This window comes from Phyllobates terribilis, unplaced genomic scaffold, assembly GCF_046119375.1.
Source record: "Phyllobates terribilis strain yellow unplaced genomic scaffold, ASM4611937v1 Scaffold_5__5_contigs__length_657084704, whole genome shotgun sequence".
NCBI classification, from domain to species: Eukaryota; Metazoa; Chordata; class Amphibia; order Anura; family Dendrobatidae; genus Phyllobates; species Phyllobates terribilis.
Genome location: NW_027362765.1, coordinates 382,041,968 through 382,063,153, shown reverse-complemented (window position 1 = coordinate 382,063,153; position 21,186 = coordinate 382,041,968). Strand labels below are relative to the sequence as shown.

The 21,186-nt window shown below is 46.1% G+C and overlaps 1 protein-coding gene across 3 annotated transcripts in view; it reads right to left on the bottom strand.

The window, feature by feature from the left end:
• Nucleotides 1-1,822: 1,822 nt before the first annotated feature.
• The window catches only part of LOC141271200 (C-type lectin domain family 2 member A-like), a 68,408-nt gene continuing 49,044 nt past the window's right edge, over nt 1,823-21,186 (bottom strand). For 2 of the 3 annotated variants that reach the window (XM_073681310.1, XM_073681311.1), the window contains 2 exons: nt 17,289-17,398; nt 1,823-2,834 (listed from right to left, as the gene is read on the bottom strand). In XM_073681310.1, the coding sequence (XP_073537411.1) occupies nt 2,714-2,834; nt 17,289-17,398 (231 nt within the window). In that variant the 3' untranslated portion in view covers nt 1,823-2,713. Of the gene's footprint in view, nt 2,835-17,269; nt 17,399-21,186 lie in introns of all 3 variants that reach the window. The other variant, XM_073681312.1, reaches the window with a different exon arrangement.

The following is a 21,186-nucleotide window of genomic DNA, read 5'->3' as shown; positions in this document are numbered from 1 at the left end:
TAAAAGGCAACATTTCGAGAGCAAGGATTCGCGAAATGTGTGAATTTAGTAGTATGGCCTGTGGGGCGTTAGCTGCGTATTTGCGCTTGCGTTCCAAGGACAGGGGTAGGGACAACTGAACGCTGCGCTGGGACAAGGACGTGCTTGCTGATGGTGCTATTTGAGAGTGTTCAATGACATGTGCGGGGCTGGAGGCATCTTGGCATGCGCCATGGGCAGGGGATTGGCGTACACGCACAACAGCGAAACAAGCAGTGGTGTCACCCGCAGACACTGTTGCTAGACCCTGGGGTTCAGCCCACTTAGGTGATTTAGTGCCATAAGCCTAATCATGCTGGTGGTGGTCAAGCTGGTAGTTATGCTACCCTTGCTGATGCTGGTCTGGCAGGTGGTGCAAATGGCCTTTTTGGAATTATCGGCAGAGTCTTTAAAAAACAACCAGACTCGGGAAAACCTAAGAGTTGTACTGGCAACTTCCGTTGTGTTGGCGTTACAAGGAACGCTTTCCCACCTTGTGTCTGCGGCCACCACACTGCTTCTTCCTGCCTGTTGGGGTGCTCTGCCTCCCTCCCCCTGTGTGCTGCTGTCCTCGCTCTGCATGTCCTCCTGCCAGGTTGGGTCACTTACTATATCATCCACCAACTTGTCTTCCACTTCCGCACCCTGGTCCTCCTCCTTTCTGTCAATTGTGTCTCATCATCATCCACCTCTTGTGAAAGTTTCCCACCGTCGCCTTCGTCTGACCGTGGCTGCTCAAATATTTGGGCATCGTTACATGCGATCTCCTCTTGCCCCGCTTCAAGTGGACTGGGCCACAGGCCTGAATCTATAAATGGAAAAGTGAACAGCTCTTCTGAGTGTCCAAGTGTGGGATCAGTTGTCTCCGGGCACCCGGCATGTATGGGAGGAAGGAGGATCAGGGTGAGAAATATGCAGTGGTGGTAGTTGTGGCTAAGTGACTGGAAGCATTATCTGCTATCCCACCAATAACCTTTTCACACTGCTCTGTGTTCAATAGTGGTGTTCTGCGGTCCCCTATTAATTTGGACAGGAAGATCGAGCGACAATATGTGGGTGTTTGTTGTGGCACAATTTCAGCTTGCCCACGACCTCAGCCTCGTCCTCTGCATGCGACATCATGTCCACTTCCCCGTCCCTTGCACGCGCCTTGCTCATTTTAAATGGAGGACAATATTTCCCACGTTCACTAGAAATGGCTGGATTTGAACCGCAGTGATATGTGATACGTATGATCGAAAACCACAGTTTTAAATAGCTGGCCTGTAGGTTACTATTTTTCACAGCGACCTCGTGTCAATAACTTCACTAACACACTGCAACAACATTTATATGGAGGCCAATATTTTCGACGTTCACTATAAATTTCTGGATTTTTATAGCTGTAATATGGAAAGAATCTGGCTGTATTCTGCTGTGGCAGCAAGCAAGTGGAGCAGAAAAACGGTGTTCTCTGGATTGCTTTTTAAGCAAATAATCAGGATTAAGATCAAAAAAATAATTATCCCTGGCCCCTGATACGTGGGTCTATTTCTAGAAATGTCTGTAGCAGCAGCAGACAGAACTGGAATGGAGCCTCTTGTGCTGTATCATGCACTGCAGTTTGCCACATACACTGTCTGCCTGCCTAGCTCACATATATATATATATATATATATATATATATATATATATATACACTGCTCAAAAAAATAAAGGGAACATTCAAATACCACCTCCTAGATCTGAATGAATGAAATATTCTCATTGAATACTTTGTTCTGTACAAAGTTGAATGTGCTGACAACAAAATCACACAAAAATCATCAATGGAAATCACATTTATTAACCAATGGAGGCCTGGATTTGGAGTCACCCCCAAAATTAAAGTGGAAAAACACACTACAGGCTGATCCAACTTTGATGTAATGTCCTTAAAACAATATTGCATAATGAGCGGAAGCCACACGGCAATTCCGTAGTGTCGGGGCCACAGGCGGCTCCGGACCATCTGCCTATACCCTTAGATGTATAGCTTCTATGAGCGCATCTCAGCAGGGATCTCATGGTACTGGATTGTTATGGAGATTCTTCTTCTTCCTCTGTTGTGACTGATACGTCCTTTTCTGGCCCACAAATCATACAAAATGATAGGACGTTGTCACTGTGCTCCTGGTGGTGGGTGTAGAAGTTTTGGATTGAATGACAGCTTGCCTGAGTATGCTTACTGAAGAGTGAGGAGGTGCCGGCTCACAGGCCACTGCAATGCATGATGGAACTTGTAGTATTGGGGCAAAGATTCACTAGATTTTAGGCAGACTTAGGCCAGAGTCACACCAGCGTATGGCATCTGATGCAATATGCTAATGAACCTCGGCTCCGGCTCTACTGCGAGCGGGAGTTGAATGTCATGCTACTGTGCTGCGATTTTCTCACATGAGAGGATTGCATCACAGCTGCGGAGATTTCTCCATCTCCTCCATTGACTGACTCGTCGTATATCGGACTGCACTGGGGTGACATCCGAGTGCAGTCCAATGTTTCACTCGCACCCATAGATTTGTATGGGTGCGAGCGAATAGAGTCTCACTGCAAATCGCAGCATGCTGCGATTGTTCTTTCATGCCTAACACAGAGCCTTGATTATTGCATCTATAGTGCAGGATTTATGGCCACAGAGAGTGGTAACAATGTTTGCTGCAAAATGAACAGAATCCTACTTCTTATTACATATCCATTTAAACTCATGCACTCCTTCCTGACTTCTTACACCTTCATGATTCAGAAACACATATTCAATTTCTCCAGAATGCTCTGAACTTCTTGTGATTCTGAATCTGGAAAACAAAACATTTTGTACAAATAATCATCACATCAGCCTTTTTAATTTCACCAGATAGAAGATACTTGTGTTATTATCAATTGCCGATAATTCTGCATTTGTTGAAGATTAAAGAGGTTTTCCACTACTTTTACATTGATGACCTATCCTCAGGATAGGCTGTACATGAGAGGACTCGATACCCATTCAGGTTGTGACTCAGGGACATTTCAATAACGAGGAGGATGAAGAAATTTAACAGTCATTAGGCCCGATATATCTCACTTCATGGACTGAATTATGATTTATCATTATGTTATACTTTGTAGCCTTTCGTTTGGGGGTCCATCAGTACACTATATTGGTCTATTTCTATATGTAACCCCCCTTTTTTTAGGAGACCCTTACTACGTTTTAAACATCCTGTGCTCTAGGGTACTGTTTCATCTATGGAATAGGGAATTGTGTGGGGTGAATTTTGTCCTTCCCAGCCAATATTCATTTGTTTATTAACTATTTATTCTGTTTACTGTATTTATTATTATTTTTTTATTTTTCTTTATTTTATTTTTTTTCTACTTATTTGCTATTCTTCTAGTTTTTCTTTATTTATCATGTCATTTAGGCGTTAGTCTTGCCTAATTGTCGTGCACGTGTCACTTTATTAACACATAAACTCGCGCATTATGTGTTTTGATTATTAATCAACTTTATTTCATTAATATTTATATAGTTCATGTTTGACACTCTCACTTTAAAACTCTATAATTGGTCAGGCACTGTCACTTTAATATTGCACCTTAGAAATGCACGGGTCACTTTATATTTACTTGCTATTCTCATAAGATAGGCACATATTATGCTTATTTCACAGCCACTACTTTATATTTATTCTAAAATAAATATATTGGCACCACCTTTATTATTGTGTCTGATATCAATCACTCTATTTGCACTTATCCTAAATACAACCCTTTAATGCCTCAGATCCACCATTAGCCCAATTTGTAAGTCCCGCTGGCTTCCTCCCAACTACTCCTCTTGTAGCTCTGTCATAGTGATGTGTCGGTCACGAACGATCCGACACAAAGAGCCGGCTCCCTGCTGTAACTGATGGGAGCCGACACCCCAGTGAGACCCACTAACTTCTCTAAATGGCTCTCATTGGGCGAAAAATCGCGATGTTCGGCGGTCGTAACTCCGTCCACCTGATCCACACTCCGCCCACTCTTTGATTTAATTGGCTAATCACAAATGGGCGGAGTTTCTGCTGCATCAACGTCCTCTTAAATATGTGTTCACCTATGGTGAACACAAACAGTTGTGCTCAAAAGTTTACATACCCCGGCAGAATTTTTCCTTTCTTGGCCTTGTTTCAGAGAATATGAATTATAACAAAAAAAACTTTTTCTCCACTCATGGTTATTGGTTGGGTGAAGCCATTTATTGTCTAACTACTGTGTTTTCTCTTTTTAAATCTTAATGACAACCAAAAACATCCAAATGACCCTGATCATAAGTTCACATACCCTGGTGATTTTGGCCTGATAACATGCACAGAATTTGACACAAATGGGTTTGAATGGCTACTAAAGGTAACATCCTCCCCTGTGATCTGTTTGCTTGTAATCAGTGTGTGTGCATAAAAGATGAGTGAATTTGTGGGATCCAGACAGACTCTTGCATCTTTCATCCAGCCACAGACGTTTCTGGATTGTGAGTCATGGGGAAAGCAAAAGAATTGTCAATGAATCTACAGGAAAAAGTAGATAAACTATATAACACAGGGAAGGGATACAAAAAGATAGCCAAGGAATTGATAATGCCAGTCAGCAGCGTTTAAACTGTGATTAACAAATAGAAAATCAGGGGCTCTGTAAAAACCAAACCACGGTCAGGTAGACTAACAAAAATTTGGGCCACAACTGCCAGGAAAATTGTTCAGGATGCAAAGAAAAACCCACAAATAACATCAGCTGAAATTCAGGACTCTATGAAAACTAGCGGTGTGGCTGTTTCAAGATGCACAATAAAGAGGCACTTGAAGAAAAATGGGCTGCATGGTCGAGTTGCCAGAAGAAAGCCATTACTGCACAAATGCCACAAAGTATCTTGCCTACAATATGCCAAACAGCACAGAGACAAGCCTCAAAACTTCTGCAACAAGGTAATTTGGAGTGATGAGACCAAAACTGAACCATAAACGTTACATTTGGAGAGAGGTCAACAAGGCCTATGATGAAAGGAACACCATTCCTAGAGTAAAGCACGGAGGTGGATCGCTGATGTTTTGGGAATGTGTGAGCTACAAAGGCACCGGAAACTTGGTAAAAGTTGAAGGACAGATGAATGCAGCACGTTATCAGCAAATACTGGAGGCAAAGTTGCACTCATCAGCCCAGAAGCTGCGCATGGGATGTACTTGGATGTTCCAACATGACAACGATCCAAAACACAAGGCCAAGTCGACCTGTCATTGGCTACAGCAGAACAAAGTGAAGGTTCTGGATTGGCCATCTCAGTCTCCTGACCTCAATATCATTGAGCCTCTCTGGGTAGGGGGGCAGAGGGGGCCCATCCAGAGCTACGCTAGAGCAACTGTATCCGGCGTGCGCAGAAACAGTTACACTCCTGGATTTTGTGCAGGGAGGCTATGCGGCCCTTGAGGAGGAGGAGAGCCCCCAGTGATAGCAAGTTTACTGATGAGAGAGGGAGTGCGATTCTCCCTCTCCCATCAGTCCCCCCTCTGCATCTGACATCAATTGGCGCCCGGCCCTCTGTTCTGAAGATGTGCCGGCCGGGGGCGGCACTCGGAGCATCGAAGGAACTAGGAGGAGAGGTGAGTATTGTTCTTATTCATTTTTTGCTGGGGGGGGGTCGACATTATACTACAGACTCTGCCTATGAGGGGGGGGCATTATACTAAAGAACTCTGCCTATGAGGGGGGACATTATACTACAGACTCTGTCTATGGGAAGGGGGACATTATACTACAGACTCTGCCTATGAGGGGGGACATTACACTGCAGACTCTGCCTATGAAAGGGGGGAGACATTATACTACAGACTCTGCCTATTGGGGGAGATTAAACTACAGACCCTGCCTATGGAGGTGGGACATTATACTACCGACTCTGCCTATGGGGGGCATTATACTATATGTAGGCTATTTATACAGTGGGGGGATTAAAGTTAGGGTCATACAGTGTGGGATATAATGTGGGGTCTTTGTACAGTGTGGGGGCCATCATACAGTGTGGGAGATAATGTGGGGTCTTTGCACAGTGTGGGGGGCATTATACAGTGTGGGAGATAATGTGGGGTCTTTGCACAGTGTGGGGGCCATCATACAATGTGGGAGCCATCAGTTTGGAGGCTACTAAGGGGTCGGTATACTGCGTGTGGGGGTACTATACAGTGAGGGAGTATTATACTGTGTAGAGGGGAGCTGTACATGGGGGGAGACTCCAGACATTATTAAATCTTAAGTGGGCACTTATCGTTATAGGGGAACTCAGGTTATTGTGACTGTCAGAGGGGCACACAGAAGGCATTATTACTTTCTAGGGGGCACAATGTGGGCACTGTTTTCTAGGGCACTTGCACACGGCATTATTATATTCTAGAGGTTTGTTTTACCATCTAGAGGGTGCACAGCAGGTGCAGTAATAGGAACACATACGGCAGCTGCGGCTCAGTGTTAGGGTATCAGCAGGTAAGGAGTCAAATATGTCTTTCTTGTGATCTCTGCAGATCTGAGACTCTGAGTCCTGGATGGAGAAGTCGTCGTGTCGGTCTGGGCCAGATGGAAAAGACGGGAAAAGTGAATAATTTAATCAGAAAGAACGTCAGCTGTAAGTTACTATATATAACTGTGCTGTTATCTCTTATATGTTCTGCAGGACTGGTATCTATCAATATATGGTCACCATATGGCGGTATTATCAGTGCTGGTCTTTGCATAGAGATTATTTTCAGTAACAGCGCGGTCATCTGCTGAGGTTCTCCTACATCCACTATCTGGGTGCGCCACCATAGTTGTAATCAGGGTTACCTTTTTAGGGGCCCACTCCGAAGTTTTGCCCTCCCTGAACCAAAACCCTACCTACGCCTCAACCCCTCATCCTGATACATTCCCGGAAGAAGCTTGAGGGGAAGTGCGCATCGGCACATCAGATTGAGGTGACACTGAGGAGAACATTCAACTTCCACTGGAATTCCTTTTCCTTTGTTATTTTTTGCATGGGTATGGGAGGATATTGAGGTGTATAGTGTATTCTGACACCTTTTCTCACTACAAGTCTGTCCTCCTTCCCATGTTCAATCTGTCACTACCTGATCATATATCTGTATTATTATTGATTATACTATATGATAGCCTCTGAACACTGCATTCTTATGGCCATAATATTTCTGGACTGTGCACTATAGCTTTGACTTTAGGCTCCATACATTTTGTGTCAGTCTAAACTGCCATAGCGTGTAGACTTTTTCTTTTGATTTGATTTTTATGTGAGTCCCAAAGTTGTTAAGCATTGTAGGTGTAGATTGCTTCATTACTCAGATATATGTACTTTTATCCTGGGTTATTTGTTGTTGAATCTAGTTAGAAGTGCCATTTCATATTATTAGTGGACTTTAGTGTTTAATATCCTTAGGATAGGTCATCAATGTCTGATCAGCCGGAGCTCCAACACCGAGCACACCCACTGATCAGCTGTTAACGCCGGCTGTAACTACTCAATTGCCGAACTGCTCTGTCTACTTGTAGTGGCCGCCACAAGGTACTATACAACCGCCTTCTGTTGATGAGAATTGGAGGCGGATATGCAGTCCCAAGTGCCGGCCAGTACAAGTAGACAGAGCAGCTCAGCAAGTGAGTACTTCCGGCAGATGACCGCCACTGCCGACACTGATAACAGCTGATCGACAGGGGTGCCAGGTGTTGGAGATCCAGACATTGATGACCAGCGCAAGGATAGGCTATCAATGTAAAAGTAGAGGACAACCTGTATAAGGCCGGGTCACATGAGCATCTGTTTTCGGACCCATTATGCAAATGATATTCGGCTCAAACGCTGCCAGAGTTTGAGCTGAGGGTCAGTTCACTGTGCTCCGATCCTCTCGCATGAGAGAATCACAGCACAGGTGCAGAGGAGACGGAGAAAGTCTCCTCCATTGCTAGCGTCCACAGTAACTGCACTGCACTCGGATGACATCAGAGTGCAGGCTGATGTTTCGCACACATCCATAGACTTGTATGGGAGCGTGCCATTAGATTCACGGATGCACTCACAACATGCCAAATCTGCGTGGGAAAATAATCGCAGATCTGCACTGCCCCACAGTATAACACTGGGCCGAGTTTTATGCGATTTTTAATCGTACTGCACTTGTCCGATTTATACACTCGTGTGAGCGAGCCCTAAGTCTATTAAAACTTTACAATCTCAATTTAAAAAATCCTGAATTTATACTTCGCTCTTCTAATATTTGGAGGTAAAGCTGTGGGGTTACTGTGATTTTGGCCTCTTAATATAACAATATATCACAGGACATAGAAATGTGTAATTCACTGTATCATCTAAGACAGTGATTTTCAACCTTTTTTGAGCCGCGGCACACTTTTTATACTTAGAAAATCCTGGGGCACACCACCAACCAAAATAGCACAAAATGATACTAAAACAGTCATATTATACATATAGTTAATAATATAGATTCTAAATTTATTTTACTCACTCAGTGTGAAACCTGGGCCTGTTTCAATAAACACAAAAGGGATATCCTGGCAGGAATGGTGGAAAGACACACACAAAGCTCTTCCTCAACAGTTCTCAGTTTCTCCCTGTTCTTAGTTTTTATCACAGTCAAGCTTGAGAAGCCCAGCTCACATAGATATGTGGTTGAAAATGGGAGCAATGTCAAAATAGCTTTGTTGGCCAGAATGGGGAACTCCTTGGCAACAGATAACCAAAAACTGTCCAAAGGAAGATCAGCAAACTTTAGCTTTAAACCGCGATCTTGCTTCAGTTCAACGAGTTCCTCTTGCTCCTTTAAAGTCATGTCCTTTCCAGCAACGGATAATGAGCTGTATGGGTCCCTAACCCAGTCAAGGCATTCTGTGAAGGCTGAAGAGAAATAGAACGATAACTTCTCAAGAGTTTTCAAATGTCTGCCAATCGCTTCGCACATTGCAGCAGTATTGTCATCATGCAGTTTCTCGGTGAGTGGGAACATCTGAAGGTTGCCACCCTGCACATGTTGTTGCCAGAGCGGCACCTTTAAACGGAATCCGTTCTTTTTATCAGTGCTTGTAAGCAGGTTTTCATTTCGACCTTGCATCCGTGTGTTTAGTTCATTCAGATATTGAAATATATCAGTCAGGTATGCCAGCTTTGCACACCACTCATCACTTGCAAGCAGCTTTGAATAATCGGACCTCTCGTTTGTAAGAAATATTTTAAGTTCCTCTTGCAACTCATACACACGGGCCAGCACTTTGCCGCGTGACAGCCACCTGACCTCCGTGTGGAGCAATAAGATTTTATGTTCCGCTCCCATTTCTGTACACAAAGACGCAAATAAGCGACATCTCAAAGGTCGCGTCTTCACAAAGTTCACTATGCGTACAACATCATCCAACACAGGAGCTAGATCTGCTGGTAAGGTCTTTGCAACGAGGGCCTTGACGCGCCCCCTGGGCCAGTGTTGTTTGGGGGATACCCGGAGCCGGATCAGATGGGGGTTGTAGTCTCCGAGTGGCGGTGACCCGGTCCGTGCCCAGGGTGTCAAGCTCAGTGTGTGGCAGTCCTTATAGATGTTACTAGATGTTCTTTTATGTCGACTACGCCACCCGTTGAATTGCGGTCAATACGGCCGCCGCTGCAGCAGGGTCCGCTGAGGCTGGTGATGTGTGTGCAGCTCAGGTAGTATAACCCCCAACGGGAGGGGTATAGCCTCAGGGGGTCAGGTGTAGAGGATGGTGGTTGTGGAGGTGCAGTGAGGATGGTAATGAGACTCAGAGTCGGGCTGTGCAGTTCAGGGTCTTTACTTACTGCTGTTATGCTGGTCACTCCGGCCTTGAGTGACCGCCCGAGCCGTGCTGCGTCCACCAGGTCCTGGACTCGGCCAACTCCCAAGTAATTCTGGAGCGTGATCCTGAGCTCCCTTTCTGACGTTCCTTCTCTCTGGCCTTCCCCACCAGGGATCCACCTAAGTCCGGCTCCCTCGGGCCTCTTGTTGGTAAACCCTTGTCTCTGGGTTCCCTGACCCTATTCTTGGTTTGCCTTCCGGGTGGATTTAGTGGGTGGTCGTGGCAGATCCTGCCCATGACCTCCGGTCTCTGGCTAAGGATTAGGGCCCTCCACCAGCTTGGGATCCGGTACCCTTGTGCCAACTCTTCACCCGCTGATCTAATCTTGGGTTCTTGGAGTTCTCTCTTCTCCCCCTCTGGGTCCTTCTTTCTCCTCTCTCTCTCTGGGCCTTGGAGCTGCTCTTCTCCTCTGCTCTCTTCCTCTGACTCACTCTACAAAAGACTGACAGACTGACTGACTGACTGACTGACCCTGATCTAAGATGGTTCCCACCTTATATACTCCCTCTATGTGTGAGCTCAGGTGACCAGCACCCAATGAGCTCCTAGCACTACCCAGACTGCTCCCCCTATCTGCCCCTACACTACTGGGATGTTCCACCCCCCTCCCACTCCAGCCAGGGACAGACACTGTCGTACCTGCACATTTCTCTAGTGGGAGTACCATTGGTCTGTCCCCCGGAAATGGGATGTGTGTAGTGCATGCAGCCTACTGAGCTCAGTTCCACACTCCATCCTTACCCGGGAGTGGAATACCACACCACTAGCTTGAGGTGTAATACCCCTGTAGCAGCCGAATCCTCAGGGTGCTACATTCCCCCCTGGTAAATCACAGCACGTCCTCGGGCTGTTAAAGATAAAAACATCCAAAACATACAATTATTTTTCATAAACATCAACATATAAACATATAAAACATCATATATATATCAGCAATAAAACGTTTTCATAAATAACATTCTTGTAAACATTCCTGTCGCTGGATCCTCCGGTCACGGTGCAACTTGTGACCGGGTAAAGTGCGACAGTCTCTTGAAGAAAAATGGTTTTCCCATAAAACCAGTAGGGGGCGCTTTAGGAAGCGCAACTATATACAAAGGGGATATGGCCGCTCTCAGTCCTCGGCCAGCTATTAGGAACTAGGGACACACGGGCATCAGTTCACACTTTGTCCCAACGGGGAACATATTTTAAATAAGTAACAGTTCTTGGTACCCCGACGGGCAACTATATACAGTCTCTCTCTACCGTACTTCAACGACGGCGTCCTCCTGCTCTTTCTTGTTGGTTGGTTTCAGTTTCAGACCCGTCCGGGCCCTCTTGCTCCTCCTCACACCGCAGCTCCTCCTCCGTCAGGCGATGCACATGGAGGGCGTAGGGTCCTTTGGCACACTTGTGCCGGGTGAAGGTGACCTCGTCCCCTACATACAGGTCACGACCTCTGTGTCCCTCCGGCAGATGGCTTTCTACGTCTCTGTGGGTCACAAAGACGTCGCCGGGGGTATGATGGTCTCTTATGAAGCCCCACCCATGCTGCAGGTTGAATTTAATCACAGTCCCGGTGGTACGGGGACCATGAGCTGCACGGGGGTTCCTCCTGGTCCGGCTCTTCTGCCCTGCGCTCTGTTCCTGCAGCCGCTGCTCACGGATCCGCCTCTCTTTCCGCTCTTGCTCGAAGGCTGCCAACTGCTGGCGGCAGCACTCCACTCGCTCTGCTGCGGCTGCCCGCGTTTCTTGAGTGAACCCCATGAGGTCTCCTCCGGTGGGGTCCCACTCGAATTGTGCTTCTTCTAGCGGGAGCGGGGTTCTCCTGACGGGCTTCGGAGCCGAAATCAGGGGCTCGCACAGGGGCCTTGCTCTTTGGAGTTCCAGTTGGTAGTACTCCTGGGGCCATACAAAGGGCTGCCCATCCGGGCACGTATGCTGGGCAAATAGATTTTCACCCAGGTGCGGCACTCTAGATGTTGAGGGCGCGTTGATGGTAGCGGCGCCCGGGTTGACCAGGCCTTGCGACCAGGCTTGGGGCACCCTAAAGGCAAAGGGCACCGTAAGAACGGCGGCGCCCTGGGTTACTCGGCCCTGCGACCAGGCCGGTGGCTCCGCGGAGGTAGGGGGCGCTGTTGGAATTGCGGCGCCCGGGGGTACTAGGCCTTGCGACCAGGCTGATGGTATTTCCTGCTTTGCCGCGCTCAGGGTCGAAGCGCGTGACCTCACAGGGGTCGCGGCCGCGGTTTCCGGTTGAGGCCTAGTCTGCGGCGGTGACGATGCAGCGACGGGCACGGCAGGGGGAATTTCGGGCTCTGCGACGGGGAGCTGGGGCAGGCACGCGGTTTCCCGGCTCGGGGTAGAGACGTCCCCTTTACCTGCCTCCGTCCGTTCAGCTCCCTTCTCGGCGCCGTCTCCGGCCTTCAGTCCTCCTGCACCATCCTCAGAGGCGGTCTGTCTCCTCGTCTCGGGTGGCGTGCTCCGCTGTCGGGTTTCGGTCTGCTGGGCCATCTCTCGGCTCCACTCCGCCAACGTCTCTCGCTGTACCCGGGCCATCCTCCGTGCGAGGCCCTCCAGCGCAGTCTGTGCACACTCCCGGTCTCGGGGGAGCTGTGCCAGGACCTCCACTAAGCCTAGTGGGGTCGTTGCTTGCAGCAGGCTCCTGACCACTGGGTCGGTGCTGCCTGACTCTCCCTCCATCTCCGGGTAGGCTTTCTCTGGACTCCCCTCCAGACTTCTTGTCTCTGGGTGCGCTCTCTCCAGACTGCTCCAGGCGACACCCATCTTTGCTCTCTTGTTCTGTCTCCGCCCACATTTAGGGTGGTCCCGGGGCAACTTTGTGATTGTCAGTTCCAGGGGCAGTTCTCTTACGCTGATGGACACTTCCAGCATCACAGTCTCTGTTGGTGGGCACGGTTTCCGCTTTTGGCGCCATTCTTCGACCTGGCCCACGATGGGAGGTGGCCTTTTGCCACCCTCTGGCATGCCCATAATGGCGTCCGCTCTTCCAAGGCGGGAAATCTTTGGAAATGGCGGGAATCGTCTCCCAGTGGCGGGAAACTCCATGGATGGCGGGAAAAAGCTGCAAATGGCGGACAACCGGCGGGAAACGACCTGTGATGGGGTCCGTTGGCGGGGACCCTCCGGAACCGGCGGGAGACTTCTTTTTAAGGTAACGATGAACTTTTCTTCAGGCACGCAGTACCCGGTTGTTGCGGGCACGTAATCCTGCCGACTACGCCAAAGTTGACGCGCCCCCTGGGCCAGTGTTGTTTGGGGGATACCCGGAGCCGGATCAGATGGGGGTTGTAGTCTCCGAGTGGCGGTGACCCGGTCCGTGCCCAGGGTGTCAAGCTCAGTGTGTGGCAGTCCTTATAGATGTTACTAGATGTTCTTTTATGTCGACTACGCCACCCGTTGAATTGCGGTCAATACGGCCGCCGCTGCAGCAGGGTCCGCTGAGGCTGGTGATGTGTGTGCAGCTCAGGTAGTATAACCCCCAACGGGAGGGGTATAGCCTCAGGGGGTCAGGTGTAGAGGATGGTGGTTGTGGAGGTGCAGTGAGGATGGTAATGAGACTCAGAGTCGGGCTGTGCAGTTCAGGGTCTTTACTTACTGCTGTTATGCTGGTCACTCCGGCCTTGAGTGACCGCCCGAGCCGTGCTGCGTCCACCAGGTCCTGGACTCGGCCAACTCCCAAGTAATTCTGGAGCGTGATCCTGAGCTCCCTTTCTGACGTTCCTTCTCTCTGGCCTTCCCCACCAGGGATCCACCTAAATCCGGCTCCCTCGGGCCTCTTGTTGGTAAACCCTTGTCTCTGGGTTCCCTGACCCTATTCTTGGTTTGCCTTCCGGGTGGATTTAGTGGGTGGTCGTGGCAGATCCTGCCCACGACCTCCGGTCTCTGGCTAAGGATTAGGGCCCTCCACCAGCTTGGGATCCGGTACCCTTGTGCCAACTCTTCACCCGCTGATCTAATCTTGGGTTCTTGGAGTTCTCTCTTCTCCCCCTCTGGGTCCTTCTTTCTCCTCTCTCTCTCTGGGCCTTGGAGCTGCTCTTCTCCTCTGCTCTCTTCCTCTGACTCACTCTACAAAAGACTGACAGACTGACTGACTGACTGACTGACCCTGATCTAAGATGGTTCCCACCTTATATACTCCCTCTATGTGTGAGCTCAGGTGACCAGCACCCAATGAGCTCCTAGCACTACCCAGACTGCTCCCCCTATCTGCCCCTACACTACTGGGATGTTCCACCCCCCTCCCACTCCAGCCAGGGACAGACACTGTCGTACCTGCACATTTCTCTAGTGGGAGTACCATTGGTCTGTCCCCCGGAAATGGGATGTGTGTAGTGCATGCAGCCTACTGAGCTCAGTTCCACACTCCATCCTTACCCGGGAGTGGAATACCACACCTCTGGCTTGAGGTGTAATACCCCTGTAGCAGCCGAATCCTCAGGGTGCTACAGCCTCACGGTGCAAGAAACAGTGGGTAGCAAGAACATCTGGGTTTCTTTCTTTAACCCTACTTACAAAGCCTTTGATGTGCCCGACCATGGCTGCGGCTCCATCAGTGCAGACACCTGTGCAGTTTTCCCATGTAAGTCCACTTTTATCAAGATATTCCGATGTGACTTGGAATATTGCCTCTCCTGTTGATTTTTCTGTCAGTGCCTTGCAAAATAGGAAGTTTTCTCTAATGGCTTCACCATCCACAAAACGCACATTGGCCAACAACTCACAATGTCCACTGATATCCGTCGACTCATCAAGTTGCAAGGCAAATTTCTTCTTGATGCGCACCTTTTCCAAAACAACTGTTTCAATGTCCGCAGACAAGTCATCAATCCGTCTGGCAATTGTGTTATCAGAGAGAGGCACTTTAGCTATCTCTTTAGCTGCTTCAGGGCCAAGCATCTCATTTACAATAGCTTTACAAGCTGGTAGTATTAATGTTTCTGCCACAGTGTGGGACTTTTTGGATTTAGCTATGAGTTCAGCAACAAGGTAGCTAGCTTTGAGGGCTCTCTCATTTACCTTTGTGCTTTTTCTCAAAAAAGTTGCCCCTTTCTCATTGTTTGTACGTAAGCGTACAAAATACTCCATCGGTTTATTTTGAATGGAAGGGTGTTTCGTTTGGAGATGGCGTTTAAGTTTGCTTGGCACCATAGCGCTATTGGAAAGCTTCTCACCACATACCAAGCACAGTGGTGTTGGTGCTGTCGCATCCCCAGTGGAAGTAAATCCAAATGAAAGATAGCTTTCACTGTATTGCCTTGAGCTCACCGTCTTGTCTTTTTTCTTTTGTCGAACTCTCATACTAGGGCCTTCATTTGGGTTAGAATTGTGTCCAGGGTCCTGTTCGGCATTTGCCTTTTCCATTCTCAAATACTTCTCCATCACTGCTGAGATAGTGTGCGCAGCCACACACTAAAATAGAAGAGTATTACATTATCTGCCACACTTAAAGGACCTCTGCTAGGCATATTTCATTCCTGAGGGCTTAAAAAGCAGCTCTCGTGGTGACAAGAAGCTGATTTAAACCCCCCAAGAGTGAACTTCGCGAGAGCTGTATGTGTGTGATAATAACTTCTATTACTACGGTCTGCATTTCCTGCTTGAATTGACACTAGTGACGTAGCACTCAGCTTTCTCTATAAGTAGAATAGAGCCGGCTGCCAAGTGCTACGCCACTAGAGTCAATTCAAGCAGGACATGACTGCTGAAGAACGGTACTAATATAATTTATTATTCCATACATACAACTCTCACGGAGTTCACTCTTGGGGGTTTTAAATCAGCTTCTTACCACCACAAGAGCTACTTTTTTAGCCCTCAAGAGTGAAATATGCCTGGCAGAGGTCCTTTCAATAAATTATTTATTTTAAAAAAGTGAAATAAAAAAGGATAACCCCCTCATATATTCAATCCCATGTAACCTCATAAATACAGTCCCACGTATATGAGCACATGATTATCAGCATCATATACTGTGGTGATGTGCACTGTACAGCGCCACAGTATATGGTGCTGATTATTATGTGGCTCATATACTGCAATATAAAGGGGTACAATGAGAAGTACTATGGCCATGAGGCCAGAGTACAAGTGCCAGCTCATATACTCAGCATATGAGCTGGTACTTGTAGTACTCCAGCCTCATGACTATAGTATTTCTCATTTTACATTTCTCATTGTTATATGCAGTATACTGCTGGAGTACTAAAAGTACCAGCTCATATGCTGAGTATTCTGCCAACAGTTCATATACTCAGGCAAAAGCTCATATAGTCAGCATTATTGGCGGGCATTACCTTGGCGGCGGGCAAATGCGAGAGTCTCTCCGCTCTCAGGATGACGTGCCGGCCTCGGTGACGTCATTAAGTCGCGCGAGGTTCAAAGCTTGCGCATGTGTTATTGTACACGTCTCCTACATTGTAAGAAGGCGTGACTGCGCATCGAGCGCATTGCCGGGAAACAAAACACAGGGGGCACCATAGTTTGGGGAACTTTCCCCGCGGCACACCCGACCATGTGTCGCGGCACACTAGTGTGCCGTGGAACACTGGTTGAAAATCACTGATCTAAGACATACAGGTGTGATCACATGGGATAAAGTGATGGCTCATTTCTAAATTATAATATAACTTTATGATTGGTGTGGTCTGACCTCAGGGACCCGTACCATTGCTAAGAATGAAGGGGCTGCAGTGCTGCTATAGCGCCTCATACCCGCCACATTATTCCCCTGCACAGCAGAGAAGCAGCCACTGGATATGTAGAAGATTGCGGCTGCCCCTATGTAGGTGAATTGCGCAGCGCTGCAGTTCTCTGCACAGTTAGGTTGTCAGTAGTGCAGCTGTGCAGGAGAATGCAATGCTAAATTACCGCTGCCAGAGGTCTGATAGTGATATGCCTTCATTTTTAGGGCTTGCTCACACTAGCGTATCAATTGGATGATTGCAATCAGATAAAAATTCTCCTTTTCATTTGGCATGAGAAAACAAATGCAGCATGCTGCGATTTGACTCTGAAATAGGTACAGTTTTAAAAAAAAAACGCATGCCATACGGACCATTAGTATGGCATGCAATTTTTACGGATAAATTACAATTCCGCAGCATAGGAAACTGTAAATGGTCCTGTGAAAGATTAATAACTGCTGAGTGAAAAACTGGATTGTATAGTGAGAAAAGACCCACTCTAGGGTCATATGACAGTGTGAAAAAAACTGTTTACTTTCCATCCAGATCACTCCGTATAGTATACAATCCATTTTTTTGGTCAGCAGTTATTAATCATTTGCAGCTTCCTATCGACAAAGCTTCAGACAAAAATAAGTAATAGAGCATCTAATATCTGTAATTACCTGCCATGCGATGACTTACAAGCTTTCATTATATAATGATCCATTAGTCCAGGTCCAGGCCGTATTATCATCTGTACGTCTTATACCGATCCAGTGATTGTCTGTACCCTTATACCGGAACAGAAAATCCTAAAATTACAAAAAAAAACATAGTTATTATATAGAACCCTGGGTGGATATAGTATGACTATTATTATGATTATTATTAATCATGTGTGGATTTATTATTATACAATTATGATTATTATTATTATTATTATTATTATTATTATTAATATTATGATTAGAATTATTATGTTATTATTATATTATTAGGATTATTATGATGAATCCTGGGTGTATTCATTATTATTACTAATATTATTATTATTATTATGAATCCTGGGTGGATGTACTATTGTTATTATTATTATTATTATTATTATTATTATTATTATTAATAATGATGATGATAATAATATACCCAGTAATATTATTATCATTAATAATCATAATAATAATAGTATTTCTTCTTATTATTATTTATTATGTGGATATATTATTATGATAAAATATTATTATTATTATTATTATTATTAAGCGGATATACTATTATCATTATTGTTATTATTAATCCTGGGTGGATATACTACTGAAATTATTATTATTATTACTGGGTGGATATACTATTATAATAATAATAATCTTTTTTTATTTTTATAGCGCCAACATATTCTGCAGCACTTTACAATTTTAGGGGGGGGCTTGAACAGACAAAAATACATTACAGAATAAGCATAACTCAGATATTAAAAGGAGCGAGGGCCACGCTGCTCACAAGCTTACAGTCTATAAGGAAATAGGGGGGACACCTTTGTAAAATGTAGAAATATTGTATTAATACAGCCATAATATGGTAACTAGGGTAAGTACATAGCACTACATGAACTGGTCGTCAGCCGGTATGTCTCCAGTACAGACAGAGGCTAATCAGTGCATGGATGGGATCAGAATGATTTTGAAGAAAATTTTGGTATGGGCCAAACTGGGACAGATAGATAAGTGTGTTATTATTATTACTGGGTGGATATATTATTACTATTATTATTATTATTATTATTATTATTATTAATCCTTGATGGATATACTATTATTATTAATCCTGGGTGGATTTATTATTATTATTATTATTATTAATAATAATAATCCTGAGTGGATATAATATTATTATTAATAATGTTTTTATTAATAGTATGTGGATATACTACTACTACTACTACTACTACTACTACTACTACTACTAATAATAATAATAATAATATATTCACCCAGGATTCATAATTAATAATAATAATAATATATCCACATAATAATAATAATAATAATAATAATAATAATAATAATAATAATAATAATTGCAAAGTAGTATATCCACCCAGGATTAATAATAATGAAAATAGCATATCCACTGAGGATTAATAATAATAATAATATTATATCCTAATAATAACAATAATAGGAATAATAATAATAATAATAATAATAATGGGTGGTTATATATTATTATTATTATTATTATTATTATTGTTATTATTATTATTATTATTATTATTATTATGTGGATATATTATTATTAATTATGAATCCTGGGTGGATATATTATTATTATTATTATTATAGTATATAATGGCCCATTATATATAATGGGCCAGAAGGTACAAAGAACTATTTACTACTTGTACTTAGATTCTCTCTCTCATCATCCCTTACCCTTTCATCATGCTCACATATGCCCTTACTGTTTTTGCCCCACTAATCCTCACTCTCCTTCGCTATCCCCACACCCCAGCACTCTCTAACCAAATCATCATCTCTCCTTCCCTCCTTCCTCCCCACCTAACCTCATCTACAGACCTGCTACTCAACCTCAGATCAATCCTCCCAAAGCATAAAACAAGCCGTTCACTCTCTTTCTCCCACCTGCTCTCCCTCTCTCTGCTTCTCCTCACTGCTGGCGACATATCTCCCAACCCTGGACCCCCACAGATTGCACCTCCCACCAATTCTCCCACCTGTCGCACCAAACCAACTGCAAACTACCACAACCTCTCTTGCTCAAAACCTGTCCCCCTGACGCCCACCCCGCTGCTCCCTCTCTCTGGAGCACTCTGGAATGCATGCTCTGTCTGCAACAAGCTCCATTTTGTCCACGACCTCTTTACCTCTCGTCATCTCTCCTTCCTGGCCATCACAGAGACATGGCTAACACCCTCTGACACTGCCTCCCCTGCTGCGCTGTGTTACGGTGGCCTCCACTTCACCCACACTCCTCGCCCTGGAAACAGACATGGTGGAGGAGTGGGTCTTCTCCTCTCTAACAACTGCACCTTTAACCCTACTCCTCCTCTTCCCTCCCTTATTCTCCCTTCTTTTGAAGTCCACTCTGTCCGCATTTACTCTCCCTCCAACCTCCAAGTGGCTGTCATATACCGACCCCCGGGCCCAATCACTGCCTTTATTGACCAATTCTCCACCTGGCTTCTTTACTTTCTCTCGGCTGACATTCCCACAATCATCATGGGCGATTTCAACATCCCCACTAACACTCGCCAGTCAGCAGCATCAAAACTCTTGTCGCTTACTTCATCCTTTGGACTTACTCAGTGGTCCTCCTCAGCCACCCACACAGACGGACACACACTAGACCTCATCTTCACCCGACTCTGCTCCCTATCTCACCTCACAACCTCCCCCCTACCCCTATCTGACCACCACCTACTCACATTCTCATCCCTGTCCTCCTCACCTGTCACCCATGTCCAGCAACTAGCACACCCCCGCAGAAACCTTGCACAGCTAGACACCCACACACTCTCTGACTCTGTTCTACCACTGACATCCATATCCTCACTCCATGACACAGACCGCGCCACTACTTTCTACAATGCCACTCTCGCATCAGCTATCGACTCGGTCGCCCCTCTTCTGCATGGCAGAGCGCGACGAGTCAACAGGCAACCCTGGCACAACAACCTCACTAAACAGCTTCGACAAGCGTCCAGGGATGCGGAGCGGCGTTGGAAGAAAACACATACTCAAGATGACTTCACTGCATTCAAACAAGCAACGCTCGCATTCAAATCAGCACTCACCTCTGCTAAACAGGCCTACTTCACAACCCTCATATCTTCCCTATCCTATAACCCCAAACAACTATTCAACACTTTCAACTCTCTCCTCCGCCCTCCACTGCCCCCTCCAACCTCCATCATCTGCGCTGAGGAGTTTGCAACACACTTCAAAAACAAGATTGACCAAACACGGCAAGTCTTTACCGTCCGACCACCACAACCCCTCTGTCTTCAACACTACTTCCCCACCCCTATAACCTCCCTTCCCAACATCACGGAAAGAGAACTTACTCGTCTCCTCTCCAAATCACACCTCACCACATGTGCACTCGACCCCATCCCATCCCACCTCCTCGCTAACATCACTCCCACACTCGTCCCATCCCTAACCCATCTCTTCAACCTATCACTATCCTCTGGTACCTTCCCTGCTGCCTTCAAACATGCCACAATCACACCCATCCTCAAAAAGCCATCCCTCGACCCAACCGCCCTGTCCAGCTATCGCCCCATATCGCTGCTCCCATTTGCCTCCAAACTCCTTGAGCAACACGTTCACGCTGAACTTTCCTCCCACTTTTCATCTAACTCTCTCTTCGACAACCAACAATCCGGCTTCCGCCCCCACCATTCCACCGAAACTGCCCTTACCAAAATCACCAACGACCTACTTACAGCCAAAGCTAACAGACAATTCTCTGTACTCCTCCTACTCGACCTGTCTTCTGCTTTCGATACAGTTGACCACTGCCTCTTACTGCAGATCCTCTCTTCCTTTGGCGTCAAAGACCTTGCTCTATCCTGGAT